General features: G+C 30.1%; 1 protein-coding gene across 2 annotated transcripts in view; it reads left to right on the forward strand.

Annotated features, from left to right (window-relative positions):
- Positions 1-18,761, forward strand: part of trbd (trabid) — a 50,555-nt gene that overhangs the window by 21,641 nt on the left and 10,153 nt on the right. For both annotated transcript variants that reach the window (XM_067277541.1, XM_067277540.1), the window contains exons 3-6: positions 1,321-1,698; positions 15,589-15,795; positions 18,137-18,406; positions 18,483-18,675. In XM_067277541.1, the coding sequence (XP_067133642.1) occupies positions 1,321-1,698; positions 15,589-15,795; positions 18,137-18,406; positions 18,483-18,675 (1,048 nt within the window). The remainder of the gene's footprint in view (positions 1-1,320; positions 1,699-15,588; positions 15,796-18,136; positions 18,407-18,482; positions 18,676-18,761) is intronic.

An 18,761-nucleotide genomic window follows, 5' to 3' on the forward strand; every position in this document is an offset into this window, starting at 1 on the left:
GTAGCAGTAAAACTGTCACCAGAATAAATCGGTGTGTAATGGTTACCAATCACATTGTAGAGGGCAGCAGAAGTTCAGAACAGCTGATTACTGGGAGTCGACTTACTGAAATACTACTACTACTGCTTCAATTGATTTGTTGTATTAACTCACTCACTCTTTGACCAAGACAAGCCTTAATCAAAAATATAGATCTATGGCCCCAAAGCATATTTATCCAACTCACATTTATCAGCATAGTTTGTTTTCAGTCATGTTTTATCAACATTTGAACTAGTTCAAAACACACAAATTTTTAAATGCCAAATAGAATTAATAGATCTTTCTGCAAATGATTTTTATAAAAACCTGTTTAAAGGAGTTTGTTAAATTTCTAAAAATTCTACAGTTTTACAAATCCTCTGCCAGAGAATTTTAAATCTTAAGAAGTTTTCATGGGAGATATTTTTTATTTTTGCTTTAATGTATTTTTGCAAACAAATCTTTTCAAAAATGAAATGTATAAAATTAAACATCACTACTGAATGAATATCAAAGGAGATTTTAATATTGGGTGCCACAAAATTTATTCTCATTTTTGATACCATCTCCTTGAAAAAACAGTTGCATATTTTACATTAATCTATGTCCATTGTTTTTCAGAAGTAAAAATGTCTTAGTTTTAATCTCTGACTAGCATATTATCTTTCATACTTGGCTCCAGACTTGTCTTTTAGAGCTCATATGGACCTTTCCAGAAAACGGTTGGAGACCATAATCTATATGATCTATTGATAATTCAATTTTTCTCAAACTTTTTTAGGTATTGGTATTGAATATTAATATTTAGATATTTACACGTTAGTATTAGTGTTGAATGATAAATTTTTATCATCTGAGGTAGAATTTACAATGTTTCTGTTTGATTTTGGCCCCAGTATTTTTTGCAGAATAAATTTAATTCAAGTTTAATTCTGTGAAAACCTAAATTTTTATTTATTTATTCATATTTACATTAAACTTATTTTGTTAATATATTAACATAAGTTTTATTAATTTATATTAATATTCCATTAATTAATATAAAAATTTATTTTTACTTTTATATTAAGCATTCAAGCTTCTATAATCCATTGTTACATATTTTTTCTTGTCAGAAAGTTTACAAAAGTTTTTATTACCAGTTTTTTAAAATTCTTGAATGTATTATTAATGTATATTGCTTTAATTTTTATTAAGATGTGTTAAGTAAGTTGCCATGTTTTTCTTGTTAATAAGTAGCATAATAAAACAGTAATATTTTTAAATAAAATAAAAAGTTTCTAACATATCTTTTTGCAGATGGCACCTCTTATAACAGAATCTGAAAATAAATCTAATCAGAATGAACAAGACAGCAGTAGTGCCTTCAGTTCTAACAATCCCTACAATAAATGGGCATGTCCAGGGTGCACTTATTTGAACTGGCCTCGTGCAACCAAGTGTACTCAGTGCCTCACAGCTCGCAATGGGATTTCTCCAACAAGCCCAACATCTATGATTTTTAATGTAGAGGCAGAAAGTTCGATGGTTGGGCAGACACTTACAGATGATGGTTTAATATCTCCTAAATCTACTTTATCTGATAGTTATCATAATGATAGAAATAAATCATGGACTAGATCTATAAAATGGACGTGTGCAACATGTACTTATGAAAATTGGCCAAAATCTCAAAAGGTATTTTATTATGATTTTAAAATTTACTTTTTAAATGAAACTTTAAATTATTTCCATGTTTCAAAATTTAATTCAATATGATTATAGTGATATCATGACTTTTTGCAATTGTTTTCTTTATTGAAAGTACTGTACTTCTAATAGAAAAATTCATTTTTAACATCAGAATGATATATAGTAGAGTCTTGCAAACTCAATTTAATGTAGACTGAGAAGGTAACAAGTTATGAAAAATGACAGGTTTTATGGCATAGTGATTTTGTTATTCTAAATAGCAGAATTTTTGTAAAAGTATTTTATTTTTGAAAATTCATATACACATTAACTACATATCAATAGTGACTTTTTCTACTTGTAGTTAAATTTTAATTTTAAAAATTTTTGGCTATTTACTGGCTACTTTTAAGTTAGTGACATTTGCCATGTGCATTTTGCAGTGGTATCTTGGAAAAAGGATTACAGTGGATTTTCGAGCTATCATTTCCATACCAATTGTTTTCCTGCAACTACTGGTTGTTTTCTCATTCCCAAATAAGGACTCACATACATAATGTTAATTTTTCCCATATTCTTCATTCCTGCAATGTTTGTTCTGTATTTTAACTGAAAGGAAAATGATATCCCACGTCAGTTTTTTTACTCACAATAGAGGGCGTTAAATTGAAATACAGATTTTTATGTACTAAAAATAAAAACGTATCAAATTTAAAATTTAAACCCGTTGACTACAGCTAACTAGTTTTTATTGTGATTTTTGCCTATTTTTTGTCTACTACTTACAAAATAGTTCTTTATTGGTGACATTTACTCTTAAAGCCTGGCAATACTGGTAAAATTAACACATTATCTCAGGGTTGTCATCTGTATGATAATTATCATATATGTAGAATTATTTTGGGTACCATATGATGTATGATAATGTCTGAATGATAATAGGATTTTGTACGATAATTTCATAAATATGCTTTACCTTTACGATCTTCAATGCCAATTTCCTATACTGCTTATAATTCTTGGCCAGTGCTGCTATATTACTAACCAAATATCAAATTCAGCTTTTTAAATATGTAATGAACTATCAGTACACCTTCTGTTGCTGAGAATTGTTTATTGAACAAAACACTAATGTTTTCAACTTAATAGAATAAGCCATCTTCAAATGTAATATGCTTTACTCCAAAAACAACTGTTAATTATTGAAATAACCAATTTGCAATCACTTTTTATACATATCACGTTTTCATTGATATTTTGTGACTTTTTTTTGCTGCCAGAGGGCTACTAAATTTTTGGAAGTTTTTAGATTGGCTATTATCATATATTCTTGATTCTAAGGTGCACCTTTGTTATACTTTTCGAGACCACTAACTGCTATACTTTTACACCTACTGATAAAATACTCAAATTGATATGAAAATAAAATTTGTGCAAATAAACATTCTCTTGAAATGCCATTATGCTTCTACTTGTACAAAATGTAATAAAATGTATTAATGTAGTATCTATAGAGTAGTTTACATCTAGTGAATTGTCTAGAACTAAAACTTTTTTAGCATAGAGAGTTGCGATAGTAAAAATTTTAGACAGTCACAAAAATTTTGAAAACTAAGGTTTATGCATGTGAAATAAGTACAGTATATAAAGGAATGTGTTACATATTTGTTAGTAATAATCTGTTAATGTTTGGTATGTTGAAATTGTATGAAAAAATGTAAATTTTAGCTATGTTCATTCAGAGGTTTGTTTTGCATCATATATTATAAGGGAGAGTCATGAAAACTTCATTGCTAAATGGGGTCTAAAAACTTTTTTGTTGTAAGAAGGGATTGCAGATGAAAAGTTTACGAGATTCTGACATAGGGAGAACCTTGATAATATTTCTATGGATAAAGGGTGCAAGTATAAAGGATCAAGATGGATGTACAATAAATTTAAGTGAAATACAATAATTTCAAGGTAATAGGAAATACAATGATTTTTTCCTGTAAGATTGGCAACACTGCATTGTCTTGAGGTAGGGGAGATCATGTCTGGACAAGTGAGAAAAGTTCAGAACCCTTTTCTGTAAGAGAATCAACACATCATAAGTGACAAAAATTTATAATTTCACTAATATTTTCAACACTTCTATGGTATCATCTTCAAGTGCAAGAAAAGAGTCAATACATTAAGTATAGTGGGTGGTCATTCCAAGACTTTGTTCTCTATTCGAATTGTTCGTTAACCAATTATCGATTTACCATAGGTTTTTATGGGGATTTGATTAATCCGTTCTGGAGACCCCAAAAAATAAATATATACTTTCTTGCTACATTTATTTATATGTAATAATAAAAATACATATATACACAGTCTTGCATTTTTATTAGTTATGTTTTTTCCATTTGTGGGTTAAAGAATCTGTCTAATGTCCATTGCTTTTCCTCTCTTCTTCAGGATTTTTCAGAAGTAATTAATAGCATTGTAATTGTAGAGATCCCTAGAGCCTAGTAACCTCAAGATTTGAATGCCATTCTAAGACTGTTGTTCTGATATCCTCCCACTTTTTCAAAAGATCTTTAATAGCAGATATTGGTATTAATCCTCTTTTTCAGAAGAAAACATATCTCGACGAGTTTCTTGGTGTTCTTCATTCAAGCATTCTTGGCATTCTTCATTCAAGAGTTCTTGGTGTTCTTCTGTCGTCATATCAGTTTCAGGTTCCATTATGAGCTCTTCAATGTTCTTTATTTCTCAGATGTGAGTTTTGTTACTCCTTTAGTTGCTTGAGTCTTCTTGATTATACTGTATTTTTTTTAGGTAAGATTGAACTATGGCTTACTGTAGACCTGTTCAAGCCATACCGCCCAGCAACATCAGACATCTTCTGCCCACTCTATTATACTCCCACCTTTTGAAAATAAAAATCAACACAAAACTTAATGAGTGCCCGCCTGACAGTCTCGCGAATACTATAAAAGAGTTGTTTCTGTCAGAAAAATAAAAGGCTTGAATTACAAGGAAGAGTTTCAAAGTTCGGAGGAATACTATCCAATCATTATATACCGGGCATCATATATATTATTATATATATGAGCATCAATGTCATTGTTCCTTCTCCGAAAAGTTCTGAATTGTTGCCTGGAGAAAAGGGAAGACTAATCAGTATTCATTATTTTACATCATTTCTTCTTGTGTTTGTTCTGTGAGGTGTTTGTTATTTGAACATAAAAATCTTTCATGAAAGTGTTTGTTAACCAATCACCCACTGTATTTTTACCAAAAGAAAATAGAACAAATTTCAGTATTAACAATTTTTTTAAAATATAGAATAAACAAATGTCTGTGCAAATGCTCCATATTGTTTAGTATTACAGAAAGTCATCACATACGTCTATCACTGGAAAATACACATTTCATGTGAGATAAACAATAAAACATCAATATCATAAATTTCCCGTGTCAATTGTTTTCCTGCATCAATCATTTTTTCCCCAAGTTCTGCCAAAAACAATAGCTTGAGTATCTACAGTATATGCTTTAATATGAAAAATTGATGCTATTTTCAAGTGATGCCAGTGAATAATGATAACTTATTTGATCCTGGTGTTTAGTTATAGAGTTAGAAATTAGATCACTTATTTTTTTTTTTTAACAACATGATGAGTTTTGCAGAATGTTCAGTTATCCAGGACTGTAGTTAAAATTTTAAAAAATTTACAGAGGCCTTACTATGGTTTTATTTATAAAGCAGAAGTAACTCCCTGAAATGTGAATAAATTAAACATATTTTATTGAGCTATTTATTTCAATAGAGAGTTTGTGCAATGATATTTTTTTCATGTTTTACAAGTTTATATATAGTGTAATATTAAATGTTATAGAGGACATTTGTATGAGTACACATTATACTTATGATGATACATTTTGAAAATAGAGGCTTTTTACAGATGATAGTTATAACTTCAAATTAAGTAAGTAACAAAACAAAAATTATATTATTAACTAAGAAAGATTGTAATGATCATTCAGTGATCATTACAGAATTTCTTACAGTAATCTGAATATCATTCAAGTCTTGGAAATCTTTGATCTAGAAGAATTGGAAAATTACTATGTAGGCCTATATAAATTTATGCAGAAAAGTGCTAAGGAACTGGAATGCTTATATCAAATTAATAGATTTAATATCAAAAATGTTTCAAACATTATTTTCAGATATATATATTCAGATTATAATTGATAGATTTTTGTGTCAGAAAAATGAAGTTGTGTCCTTCTCTTCCTCAGTATGTTTGAAAAAGTAATGAGGTATTTTGTATGCTTTATTGGTCCCATTTTAAGCTACTCTGATTGGTTACCATTAAAACTTTATAATGTAAGCTCATAAACAAATAAATAAATGCTTACTGGAATTAGTTTATTTTATGTAAACTTATAATAGGAGACTTTGTTTATACTCAAAACATTATGAACAGTCATAACATTATGTCATGTTATAAGTATAACTCTCTCACAAACTATATGCAAACCTCTAATACAGTGATTCTCAAATTTTTTGATCCACCACCCCCTTTGTTCCATAAAGTTATACCCAATTCCCCCTAACCCATTTTCTCTTGTGTGAGAAAAGATTGGAAATATTCTTAGGAAAACCTTCCTATGAATCTCACACTTTGTGCCCTTACCATACATTGTTCTCAACATCTGGAAACCATTAAACGCAACGTTTCCTCTTATCAGTTTAACAGAGGAAAGGGAACGGCTGTCAGTGACCCCAACGTTTGCCTTTGGTCACCATTCAGTACCCTGCCTCCAGCGCCCCCTAGATTTACTCACCGCCCAGAAGGGGGTGTTATCGCTCACTTTGAGAAACGCTGTTCTAATATGTTTAAATTTATGAAATAAAAACTTTATTTATTTATTTCAATTACATTAGGAAAAGTCTTGTGGCAATAGATTATTAATAAAAAATTTTATTTTTTTATCATTCTCAGCTGTTTTTTTATAACTTCAGTTTTGTTTTATAATAATGTTAGATAAAAATTGAATAAATTTTAAAAATGTGTGTTTTTCATAGCTAATATCATGAATATATTTTTTTTGTTGACAGACTCAAAATGACTTGCTTTCAAGGAATGTTCGTATTCTCCACAGTTATTTTCTTTTTAAGATCAATCATTTAAATATATTGGATATTTATCTAGGATATCTAAAATTTTGCCAAAATGTCTGATATTGAGAGAAAAATAATCACTGATAAATGAATATTATTCTATTTGATTATCTTATAAAATTACATATTAGTAAGTCCTTCATTGTCTTCACTTGTTCATTATTTATGTTCTTGATTGCTACTTCAGAAGTTTTCAGTCTCCATATTAATTGTTTGTCTCTATATAAACTTAAACTTCAGATTTTATCATTAAAATTATATATTTAAAAAATTTTTCTATTTTTATATTAGCATGAGATTTCAAGAAATGTTTTAACTTTAATTTTGTTTACTTGAATCAAAATTTTATAAAGAGAAAACAAGTGGTATCCTGAAATAATCAGTATACTAAAAGTTTTATTGAGAAATGTTTTTGTTCTTTCTTGAGAACAGTTTTATCTCAAAAAAGTTGAAAAATGATCTGTTACTGAAGAGCATCAGATTAAACAATTTTTGAATGATTGCAGATCAACTATTTGTATTTACTATTTTTAGAAGTCTTAAATTTAAAAAAAAATTTTTAAATATATAAATTCTAAAAAAAAAAAACAAATTCCTTATAAATTTAGAAAACTTAAAAATTGACAAACAGGATTGATAGCCCATGAACAAAAGTACTGGATACAGCTGACAATGCAGTGGGAACTATATGGTACAATTAAAATAAGGAAGGGCCGTTAGACTGAAGGGACTTGTTTGAACTTCATAAGCAGTAAATTTTCAAGTAAACAGGGATCCTGGGTGTTTAAAATTGTTGACCATCTTATATCTAAAGCTAATGAATCTTAGGTATTAAGTTAAGCAAGCATAATAAGAGATGAATGTAAAACTGACTAAGAATCAAACAGAAATTAGTTTTGTAAAATTAATATGCAGATTGATATAGTTAAAACTTAACATTTTATACAATAGTTAAATTTTACATAAAATGTTGTAATTAAAAGTCACCACAGTATATCATATCAAATATATCATAAATAGATTAAAAACTACAGTCAAACCTGTTTTTATGTGGTCTTTTTTTGTGCGATTTTTTATTTGTGCGGTCTTTATTTGTGCGATTTTGCACTTTTTAAACTGAATGCAGTTTTTGTATCCTGCATATTTCTTGTGCAGTATTTGACTTTTTTTTTTAGCTAAATTGTCATAAACCTAAGTGATAATAATATTAAAATCTGACTGTTAACAACATTAAAAACATATGGTCAAGATCATTTCAAAGATGACAACTGAAAAAATTGTGGTTTTTTTAACATTTTAAGGAAAAAAATGCATTTTTGGTCTGTTAACTACTTTGCATATTGCAATAGCCTTGCTAATTTGCATAAAAGCAATAGATAACTGATTAGTTTGTTTCACCAATAAATAATTGAAGAGTGACAAGTGAAGTATTGTTATATCAATTGAAAGTTGACAACAAAGAAAATATTGTAAGTACAGTAAGAAATTAATTTCAAATTGGGTATAACACAAAATTTAATTCCAGAATTGTCAATTAAATAGTTTTTTAGTATCAATAAGAAAGTATGCCAAAGATGAAAGAATTGAATCGTGAAGAAAGAGTGCAGATTGTACATGAGTGTAAAAATAGATATTCTCTTGCTATCATTGCAAAAAACATTAAATATCATGAAAAGGTGTCAGAAAAATAGTGGTCAAATAATTAAATAACAATACAGTGAGAAATTTACCATGAGGACACCGCCCTAAGGCCAGAAAATCAAGAGAAGATGCAATGATTTACCATGAGGCCACCAAAAACTTTTTTATAACAGCTAAAGAAATAAAAAAACAGCTTACTCTTGAAGCCAGTGTTTCAATTATTAAGAGAAGATTAAATGAAAAGGGTCTCCACGGAAGAGTGGCTCGTAGAAAACCAGTGATTTCAGCACTGAGTCAGAAGAAAAGGCTAGCTTTTTCCAAAAAATTTGTGGACAAGCCCCTACAGTTTTGGAAGCATGTTATTTGGAATGATGAGTGAAAATGAGAGTTGCAGGATGCTAAATGACAAAAATTTATTTGGAGGAATAAAAATGAAGCATTTGAGAATAATAAAACTGTGGAAACAATAAAACACTCACCATACATAATGGTTTGGGGGTGTTTTTCAGGATTTGGAATGGGCAATATCGTTCAAATTTATGATCACATAAAAGCAGTAGATTACAAACAGATACTTGAAGACAATTTAGGTGCTATCAGCAAGGAAAATGGGGATTGAAAATGAAATTGTCTTTCAACAAGTCAATGATCCCAAACATACAGCATTACTTCTCAGAAAATATTTCAAAGAAAATGATATCAAAGTTTTTGATATGGCCATTGCAGTCACCAGACTTAAATTTAATAGAATATCTGTGGGACGACAATTAGACCGCTGTATTCCTCTTAGCCATAGAAAATCTTTATTGTTGTACAAAGAAGAATTATTTAAGGTTAGGTCAGAAATTGCGGCAGGATATCATTGATAAATTAATTAACAGTATGCAAAGTCAACTTCTTCATGTCATTCAGGCCAAAGGTGGTCCAACAAAGTTCTGATTTGACTCTTTTTCAATGTTTTATTTCGTGTCAACTTTGAAATGGTTTTGCCATACAACAAAAATTTACAATTCGTAAAACATACATAATATTTTCTTCAAAAGTTTTTGTTGGATTTAATAAAAAATTAAGTCTGACAAGTAGAATTAAGGTTAAGTAGAAGAATTAATTCCATTTCTACATATTGATAAGATGATGATAAACTCAAAAGATCAAAAAAACAGGCTATGTCAACTTTGAAATGATCTTGACTGTATGTAGAAATTAATTTTTACTGTTTTATTGAGTGGAGCTCTATAAGTCAGAAAGCATTTTGTCTTTGATCAAAGTGTAAAGTCAACTGCACAATCACTAAACAAGATTTTTTTAAAATACAGTCAAACCTATTTTTATGCGGGGGATTAGGGACCACATAAAAGAAAATGCATAAAAAAAAATCGTGCAAAACTTCACGAGTGGCTATAAAAAAATAGTTTTCGCAACACAATAAAAAAATATTTTTTTATGCGGTGAATAGGGACCGCATAAAAAAAGTCTCACGTAGAAAATACTCGAAACCGTACAAAATAACTAGGAATTGCTTTTTTAACTCCTTGGGCCTTTTTCTGCAACACCTAATGGGAAAAAAATCCTCTAAGAATTTTAATTTTTATATTAATTAATTATTTCCACTTAAATAAGAATCTAACATTAAAAAGTTAAAAATAATTGTTAAATAATGATTTTATTTGATAAATATAGCTGCAGGAAGTGTTATTTCATTTAACAAGGCGTGAAATTTCACACCTGCAGTCTAAAGCTGGAGGGAAGCTAACTTACCTGCATCTGTTCAAATATAACATAATATTTATGGTTTTTATGCTATTAAAATAAGAGGGGACCGAAATAAACGTATGAGAAAAAAATTTTACTGAATAAAAAATGAAAAAACCTGCTGATGTCATAGAAAACAACCAATAGAGTTTTTAAAAATTTTACAGGAGTCAATTATGTTTCAATTTGATTGAAATTTTCATATACCGCACAAAAAAAAAATCGCACAAAACAAATCGCTCCAGAAAAAGACTGCACAAAAACAGGTTTGACTGTATATATAACTCGGCAGGGCCAAGGTATTTGTGGTCAAAATTCATCATATAAAGTTTGTGTGCTAGCTGCCATTTGCAATCTGGTCGGGTGCTACATGTCAGTTGAGTTTTTGATTTCTGTCAGTTTGCTCTCTCAAATGAATTTTTATTTTAGATTTAGAGCAGTTTTAAACCCTTTTTTGCAGTTTTAAATTTCTATGTTACAGAGTTTAGTTTCATGTTCCTAGAAAATACTTAGTTTTTTTTTTTATAAAATAATTTTTATTAAAGTATTTATGATGTTACTATAATAGACTAACTAGAATGAGCTAAGTTGTCCTCTTAAGTATTTACTGTTATGAATATTGGTCTAATAAAATCATGAAAATGATACAATGGGAATTAGTGGCAGAGAAATAGGATGCATGGCACTAGAGTTTGCTAATATGATCTATACCTCGAATCTAAGATGGCATTGAATCTAAGACACATTCAGTTTTCACAGACTAATGCCTGAAAAAAATTTACATCTTGCATTCAATAAATATGATATATATATATATATATAATCTTCCCACCCATATATATATATATATATTATTGAATGAAACACCTGTACCTGCAGCATTGTAAACATTGTTCAAGGGCAGGCTAGATGAGGGGGTAGAAAAGGACACCTCCTTTTCATAAAAGCCAGTAGCAGTTTAGTTCATCTCATAAAATAACAAAAAAATGTAGTTTTGAAGTCATGCCAACATATTTACTTGAGAGAAAAGAATAAATCAACAGAAAACAGCATTAAGGGGCTTTTAATTCTTTTGCTAGTGCTCTCAATATTCATATAAACATCGTCATCAGGCAATCACTCAAATCAAATGCTTTTTCAGAACAAAACTATTGAAGTACAGAATTGGAACAACTTTAGTTGAATAGAATACAAAATTTTTAACATAAAACATTTTTTAAAAATCACATAGTATCTATGTGCATACACTTAGAGATGTGGAGACAACCACAGAAAAATGTAGGGAAGTGGAGACAAGCAGTCAGTTGTTATTTATATGCTTGTACAAATTAACCCAAATATCAGGAAACTTGAAGTTGCACAGGGCCAATAATGTGGTGAAGAGAGACTCCCAAATGAACACTAGGCTCCTTTCACCACAGCTTCTAAGTAATATAGAGCATTCCCAAAGTGGGGTGTGACTATTGCTGTAAGATCATCTTGGACAATTCAGTGTCACACCTTACCACATCTTGAACCATGGAACCATGCCACAAATTCAGTGTCACACCTTGAACCATTGGAATGCTGCTGCTCAGCTAATTGAGATGCCAGCATTTTGATGGTAGCCCTATGTAGCAGGTGTGTGCCTCAGTTGTATTTTGTAATGGAACCAAATACATTCCTGGCTTTTCCAGGTGTGAAAGTGCATTCCTATTATTGCAAAATAGTCTCCGTAGAGTTGGGCACGGTGAGATGGGTAATTACAAGGAATTTTGTCTGAAGATATGAGCTATACGGGCTGACAGGTGTCCAAAATATGGTAAAGAAGGCTGGACTACAGTCTATTCCCTTCTGTTCTGCAAATTGGTGTGGGGAAGAGTGACCTTTTGACCCTGTTTAGGACGTTGTTGTACTTGGCAATACTGTAACCTGCCACACATACTGCTGAATGGATGGAATCAGGCTCAATATTGGTAATAACTTGAGTAGAGGGTATTAAGAAAGCTTCTCTGATAAAGGGAGCTAAAGCCACATTGATATATTGAAGAGGTTGGAATGCTGTGGCAGGGGTTACAGGGAGAATACTGCCAAATTTGTGGAAAACAGAAAACCAACCCCTCCTGTGACCTGAAGATGTCTAGATCTAGAAATGAGATTTTTCCCGGATCTCTTTCTCCCAGGTGAAATTGATGGAGGAGTATATACTAGCAAGACAATGTTCTAATGCTAGAAATGCGTCCTCTGTGTTCTACCGTGCTAACAGGATGTTATCCACGTACCTCAGATATAACAATGGGTGCAATATGGAAAACAGGAAGTCAAAACCCTGTGTTCAATATGCCTCATAATTAATTCTGCTAAGATGAGACAATAGTGAACCTATTGGGACACCCTGTTTTAGGAGGTATATCCTTCCACTGAAATGGAAGTAATTATTCTCTGTGATAAAGAGCAAAGCCTCACAGATCTCCAGAACTTATTATGCAGTGAAACCTCCTTGATAAGTAACGAGTTAGCATGCATGACTGCATCGAAGTGAGGCACAGAAGGATATAATACAATGACTTCCATATATAGGTTGTAAGTATTTGGGACAAAGCACAAAGGGTTGTGGTTATTTCCGCCTTGGCCATGATAGACGAAGGTGTGACATAAGGGGAAGGAGGAAGAAGCCCACCAAGCAGCTTGGCAAGTCTTTTTTCTAGGTAGTGGGTGGGGTGGACCTCTTGTTGACCAGTGGCCTTAAAAACCAGCTTGTTTTGAGTGTCTTACCATCAAAGAATGGCCTGGGCAAGCAACATTGGAGGGAGGGTCCAATTGCCTCGAAAGAATTGTAGTTAAATCCCAGAAGAGTCACTATTTTCCTTGTCTTCCTTAAAACAGCTGACGTTGGATCCTCTCTTAGAATCACAGTGTGAGACTGGTCCAGGAATTTGGCAGTTCTGTGAAGAAAATCCTCCTCCTTACACAGCATAAACCATTTATCCTTGTCTGAGACTACCCTGTTTCCCCGAAAATAAGACAATGTCTTATATTAATTTAATTTTTGCTCCCAAAGATACGCTAGGTCTTATTTTCAGGGGATGTCATATTTTTTCCTGTGGTATGACAGCTTCCGGCCACCAGGCGGAGCTCACCACAGCACACTTGTATAGCACAGCAGGGACAGCGTACGGTATGGCGGCAGGCAACGGACCTCTTGATGCCTTGCCTGCACATTTACAAGTGACGACTGCAGAAGGGACTATCCGGGTTGGTGGTAGGTGACAGTCATCATGTCCTGCATACAGCTGCTCTGATAGTGAAGGTAGGGGATATCATCATGTCCTGCATACAGCTGCTCTGATAGTGAAGGTAGGGGATAACGGCAGCAGGCTAAAAAGAATCACAGCTGCATGCTCTGGTGTTCTGTTTGGCAGTCATGCTTCCAAACGAAAACTTTGCTAGGTCTTACTTTCCAGGGAGGCCTTATATTTAGCAATTCAGCAAAACCTGTACTAGGTCTTATTTTCAGGGAAACACAGTAAGAGCCTCGTATTGGCAGCAAAAAAGTAACAATTCACAGATCGACCATTTGCTCGATTTTTGGAACTGATGGAAGGTTGTTTCACAATGGCCAGTGTCAAGATAACTGAGAATTTCATTTGTGGGTACTTGGACTCTGCTTGACAGTTCCTGAATGCCACTAGAGATGCTGGAACTAACTCCGAGGTGCCTGAACCATGAGGAGGGGCATGAACTTAGGTCCCTGCTGTAACATCCAGTAAACTTTGGAAGGAATAGGCTCCCCTGTGTAGTTGTAGAAGGGAACCAGCAACACCTCATTACATATGTTCAAAATTTTGTATTTTATTCGATTAACATTGTTCTAATTCTTTATGTCAAAAGTTTTGTTCTGAAAAAGTGTTCAATTTGAGTGTTGCCTGATGACAATGTTTATATGAATATCAAAAGCACTATGAAAAGAATTAAAAGCCCTTTAACACCATTTTCTGTTGATTTATTCTTTTCTCTCAAGCGGTTCAGTTCAGTTCTTTTGTCTTGAGATATTAGGCCATGGCATGTACTGTACATATGCAGTATATATGTGTATAAATTATTCAAACAAACTACTGGAATTTTATTGGACTACATAATAGCTAATAACTTAAAACTATTAAGGAATTAAATACTTTGGTTGGAGCTAGACAGTTAAGCTGTCATTTTATGTTAATTTAATAATTAGAAATAAATTAATTAATTTAATTTAGAATTTATGGAGGAAAAAGTTGGTCCAGAATGTTTCTTGAACTTGCAACTCCTGCTTACTATGCAGATTGTTATGCTACCAGTTATGCTACCATAACCTCTGTTTGATCTATGCTCTTCAAGATCAATTAATTTAGAAATAATCAGTATTGTTATATCTAAATTAATAATTAAATTGATAAACACCATATGTATAACCAATATCCAGCAAGAAAATACAAATCTATATGAAAGCAAACATTTTCATCTGTGTTGTGAACAGTCATTGTCAGGCAAACTGCAGTTACCCTGACAATTACCATTCAACACAAATTAAAACATTGTTTTCAAATAGTTTTGTATTTTCTTGCTGGATATTGGTTGTGGGTGTAGTGGCTTATTTATTTATAACAAGTTTGAATAGTTGAATTAAACTGATTATTGAATTGTTTGTTTGTATGTATGTATGTATATATACATACATATAAATAAGCAAATAACCTGATGATCAGTTTAATTATTTATTTATTAATTATTAATAAATCCACACAGCAACAGATAATGCTTTATGAATAGGGATGATGTTTGTTCAATAAATTAAATAAACCAAACTTAAATAACTATTAATTTCAGAACAAACAAACCTTAGAACAAGAAACATTACAACAAAAGAAACATTTGGAGCTTGTTTTCAAAAAAGTCTTGAAATAGAGTGAACTAATATTTCATAATTTTTTTCAATGATCCTGAGTTTATATCAAAATTCAGCAGCTATTTTCCATATATAGGAAAGTATTATTTAGATCTGAGTTGATATTCTGTAGTTTTGCTTTTTTGATCTTGAATCTAAATATGATCATTTTAAATGTAAATGATACTTTTGGTTTGAAGTAATTATAAGTTGATATAAAATTTCTTTTCTATGTACTTTAATTTCTGTTTTATCTAAACTTATTTTATAATCCAAATATATTTTAAAATGTTAATTTGTTTGTAATTGTTTTGTAGTTGTAAGTGTTGTTTTAGAATAGTTAATTGCAAGTCTCTGATTATATCATTGTTAAATTTTCTGCATATTTTTATTAACAGTGATTTTTACAAATATTTCAATTAAATTCTAATTTTATTTTCAGTGTATATTATGCCATACTAATCGTCCTAAAATAGATTCAACTACATCAAGACACATTTCTCCTGATGACGAAAACAAAGGCAGAACTCATATCTTATATAACGATAATAATCAGCACTTATCTCCACCAGGAACATTAAGTACCTGTAGTAATACTAATAATGGCAATCGCCGAAATATTAGATGTACTGAAGCAACTGAAAGACAAGTTAGTAAATTTTAAAAATTGATTATAATGAAATTTACAAAGTTTATATTTTTTTTGTTAATGCGTGATTTGATTCTTACACAATAAACAGAATTGGAGGCAGTCTTTAAATTCAGAATAGTTTGATTCTTCTTATAAAAATATTTAATTAAATATCAATTTATTTAATCTGCTATAATTTATACATTATAAAATATCTTAATAGAATGATACCAGTTTTTGATTAGTCTGTTTTTTACTATAAATATTTTTTCATATATCAGATATATTCCAATTTTTTTATATATATGTAAAAAATAAATTTATTGATAACAGAAATTTATTTTTCTGATTATTTCACAAAGAGTACTTGCAAAGATATATATATATTATATATATATAAGGTTTGATGTTTTAAAGTAATCAGAAAAATTATAATGTTTATTCATGAAATTTTGGAATATTTGTCAAGAGACTTAATTTTTACCTTTAAAATATATTTTAACTACATATTTAGAAATATAAAGAATAATGAAAAGCAAGTAGACTAAAAATTATTAATGAAATGAGTACAAAACAAGTGAAAATTGATTTGCTATTTTCTGGAAAAATATTTATCAAGCATTGTTTGGACATATGTATCCTTATTGCTTAGCATGAATGATGACCAAGATGACTGAAGAGGTAAGGTATCAGCCTGCTGTTCTAGCAAGTCCTATGTTCAAATTTTTCATAGACAGTTTGTGCTGGATATGTTAGGTCTTGTCCTTCACCAAGTGGTCACTTTCATTGAGGGTCTACCTGAAACCATGATTGACTTGTTTGACTCTTCTTAGTTTCCACAGGACAAAAAGAATTGGAAAAAAGATAGTAACTTAAAACACAAATTATTATTATTATTAGTATGTTATAAATATAATATATTTGCAAATAAAATGAAAAATGAGAAATATTTTTCAAATACTTTCATTAAATATTATTAACCAGTTTGGAAATCATTATTTCATATTTTCATATAACTTTAAATACAGTATAAAAATACAGAAATAAAGAAAAAAAATCTTATAAAAAGTTTTTTTCTAGTTTGGAAACAAATATACTTTCTCTATGGTAATAAGCAGTCTCAAATTTAAATTTTAAATTTTATGCTAATTTTTATTTATTTTAATGTTAGGTCTTACTACATTTTCTTAATATAAGATAGAAATTTTTGAATTAATTGTAGTCAATAAATTTGGAGCAGTTCTACTGTTCATATATTTGCCATTTGCCAAATCAATTAACTTCACAAAACAAAGAGTAGAGAAATTGATAAAACAATATACATTTTTTTTTAAAATTCCTTTAAAAATTTAAGTTTAAATAAACATTTAAAATGTATTATTACAGATGTAGGTTTTATCTAATGCGCAGGGGTTCCCAACTTGTGTTCTGTGGAAGAGTATGGTAAAAATATGGGGTTTCACAATAAAATCTGTTGAGTCTAGTTATGTATGAATGTGCCAATGCAGATTTGGAACATGAGGTGTAATTGTTCTAGTCTCAGATTGAGTCCTTGTATGACAATATGAGGACTTGATTCGAGACTATGTACTGTACATGCTAAACTTATTTATAGCTTTATAAACAGTGGGGACTTATTTATTGGTAATGGAAACCATAAAAACAGTAAAACATAAAGCTAGAAAATCATTCAAAAAATCAATCTTAAAAACGATCCAATATATAAATAAAAATACAACTGTCAAATCTGTATATATATTAAAAGTGAATTGTTCTGTCACCACTACATGCAAATTATGTAAATTTAAAAATAGATTTGATTTACAATTTGAAAATTTCAAAACAACTTTTAAGCAGTTTTTAAAAACATTGTTTTAATTTTCAATATATTTGATTTCAATTTTAATTAATTAATTTTGATTTCATTTTTATAGTTTTATTTTCAGTTTCTGTGTAATACCTAGTATGCTTTAATTCCTTGATATCTTCAGGGTTCCAACATTTTTTTATTAGAAATGAATAGATATTTAAAATCATGTGAAAAGGGTTCTGTGATAAAAATAAATTGGAAACCTCTGATCTAATGACATATAAAATATAAAGATTATTTCAAGGATATACTGTTTTTACATTTTTTGCATAAGTAAGGGAGTTAATTTTGGTTTGTGGATGGCTCAACAAGAATAATAAAGTAGAAAAAGTTTATTGAATCTTTTATCTTGTATGTCTTCTTTATTTTGCAGATTATTTTATATATATGTAATTTTAACTTCATATTACTGAAAATAAATGAAAGTAAATATATATGTTTTGAATTGAATGAAAGATAATATATGTTTGTTTATATGTATATTTTTAGTTATCATCTACCTCTAGTAGTCATACTCCTAATAATTATTTAGAGGAACGTAGATTACGCCAATTACGCAGGAAGGCAAGGGAGATTGACTGGGCTTGGTTAAATGCCTGTACTGGTGTTGTTGATGGTGATGCAGAACCTGTGATACAATATTTATCATTGAGTGGTGATCCCACACGTCAGTTGACAGCTAGTGAAGTTTCATTATTAGGAAGACCATCAGCTTTTGATGTTGGTCATACTCTCATTCATCTTGCTATTAGATTTCAGGTAAAAAATTTTGCATTTAAAAATTGTTTTTTTTTTTTTAATTTAACAAATTAAAATTTTATATATACTTCTAAAGAGAGAAGATTTGTTGCCAATTCTTCTTTCCAATTCGGGTGTTTCACATCCTATAGCCAAACGAGTACCATCTGACATGAGTAAAGACATTGCAGCTGATATTAGACGACATATAAGTGCTTCTTTAAAGCAGCGAAAAGGAGACTTTTCATGTTATTTTGTAACTGAATTTGTTACTTTTGCTCTTCCAGCAGGTATTATAATTTTGTTATTAAATTGATGATTTCTTGAAATTGTTTAAGAACTAAGTTCATTAATAATTTTTAAAATTAAATCTGAA

This window comes from Centruroides vittatus, unplaced genomic scaffold (assembly GCF_030686945.1).
Source record: "Centruroides vittatus isolate TY-2023 unplaced genomic scaffold, ASM3068694v2 contig_749, whole genome shotgun sequence".
Taxonomy (NCBI): Eukaryota; Metazoa; Arthropoda; class Arachnida; order Scorpiones; family Buthidae; genus Centruroides; species Centruroides vittatus.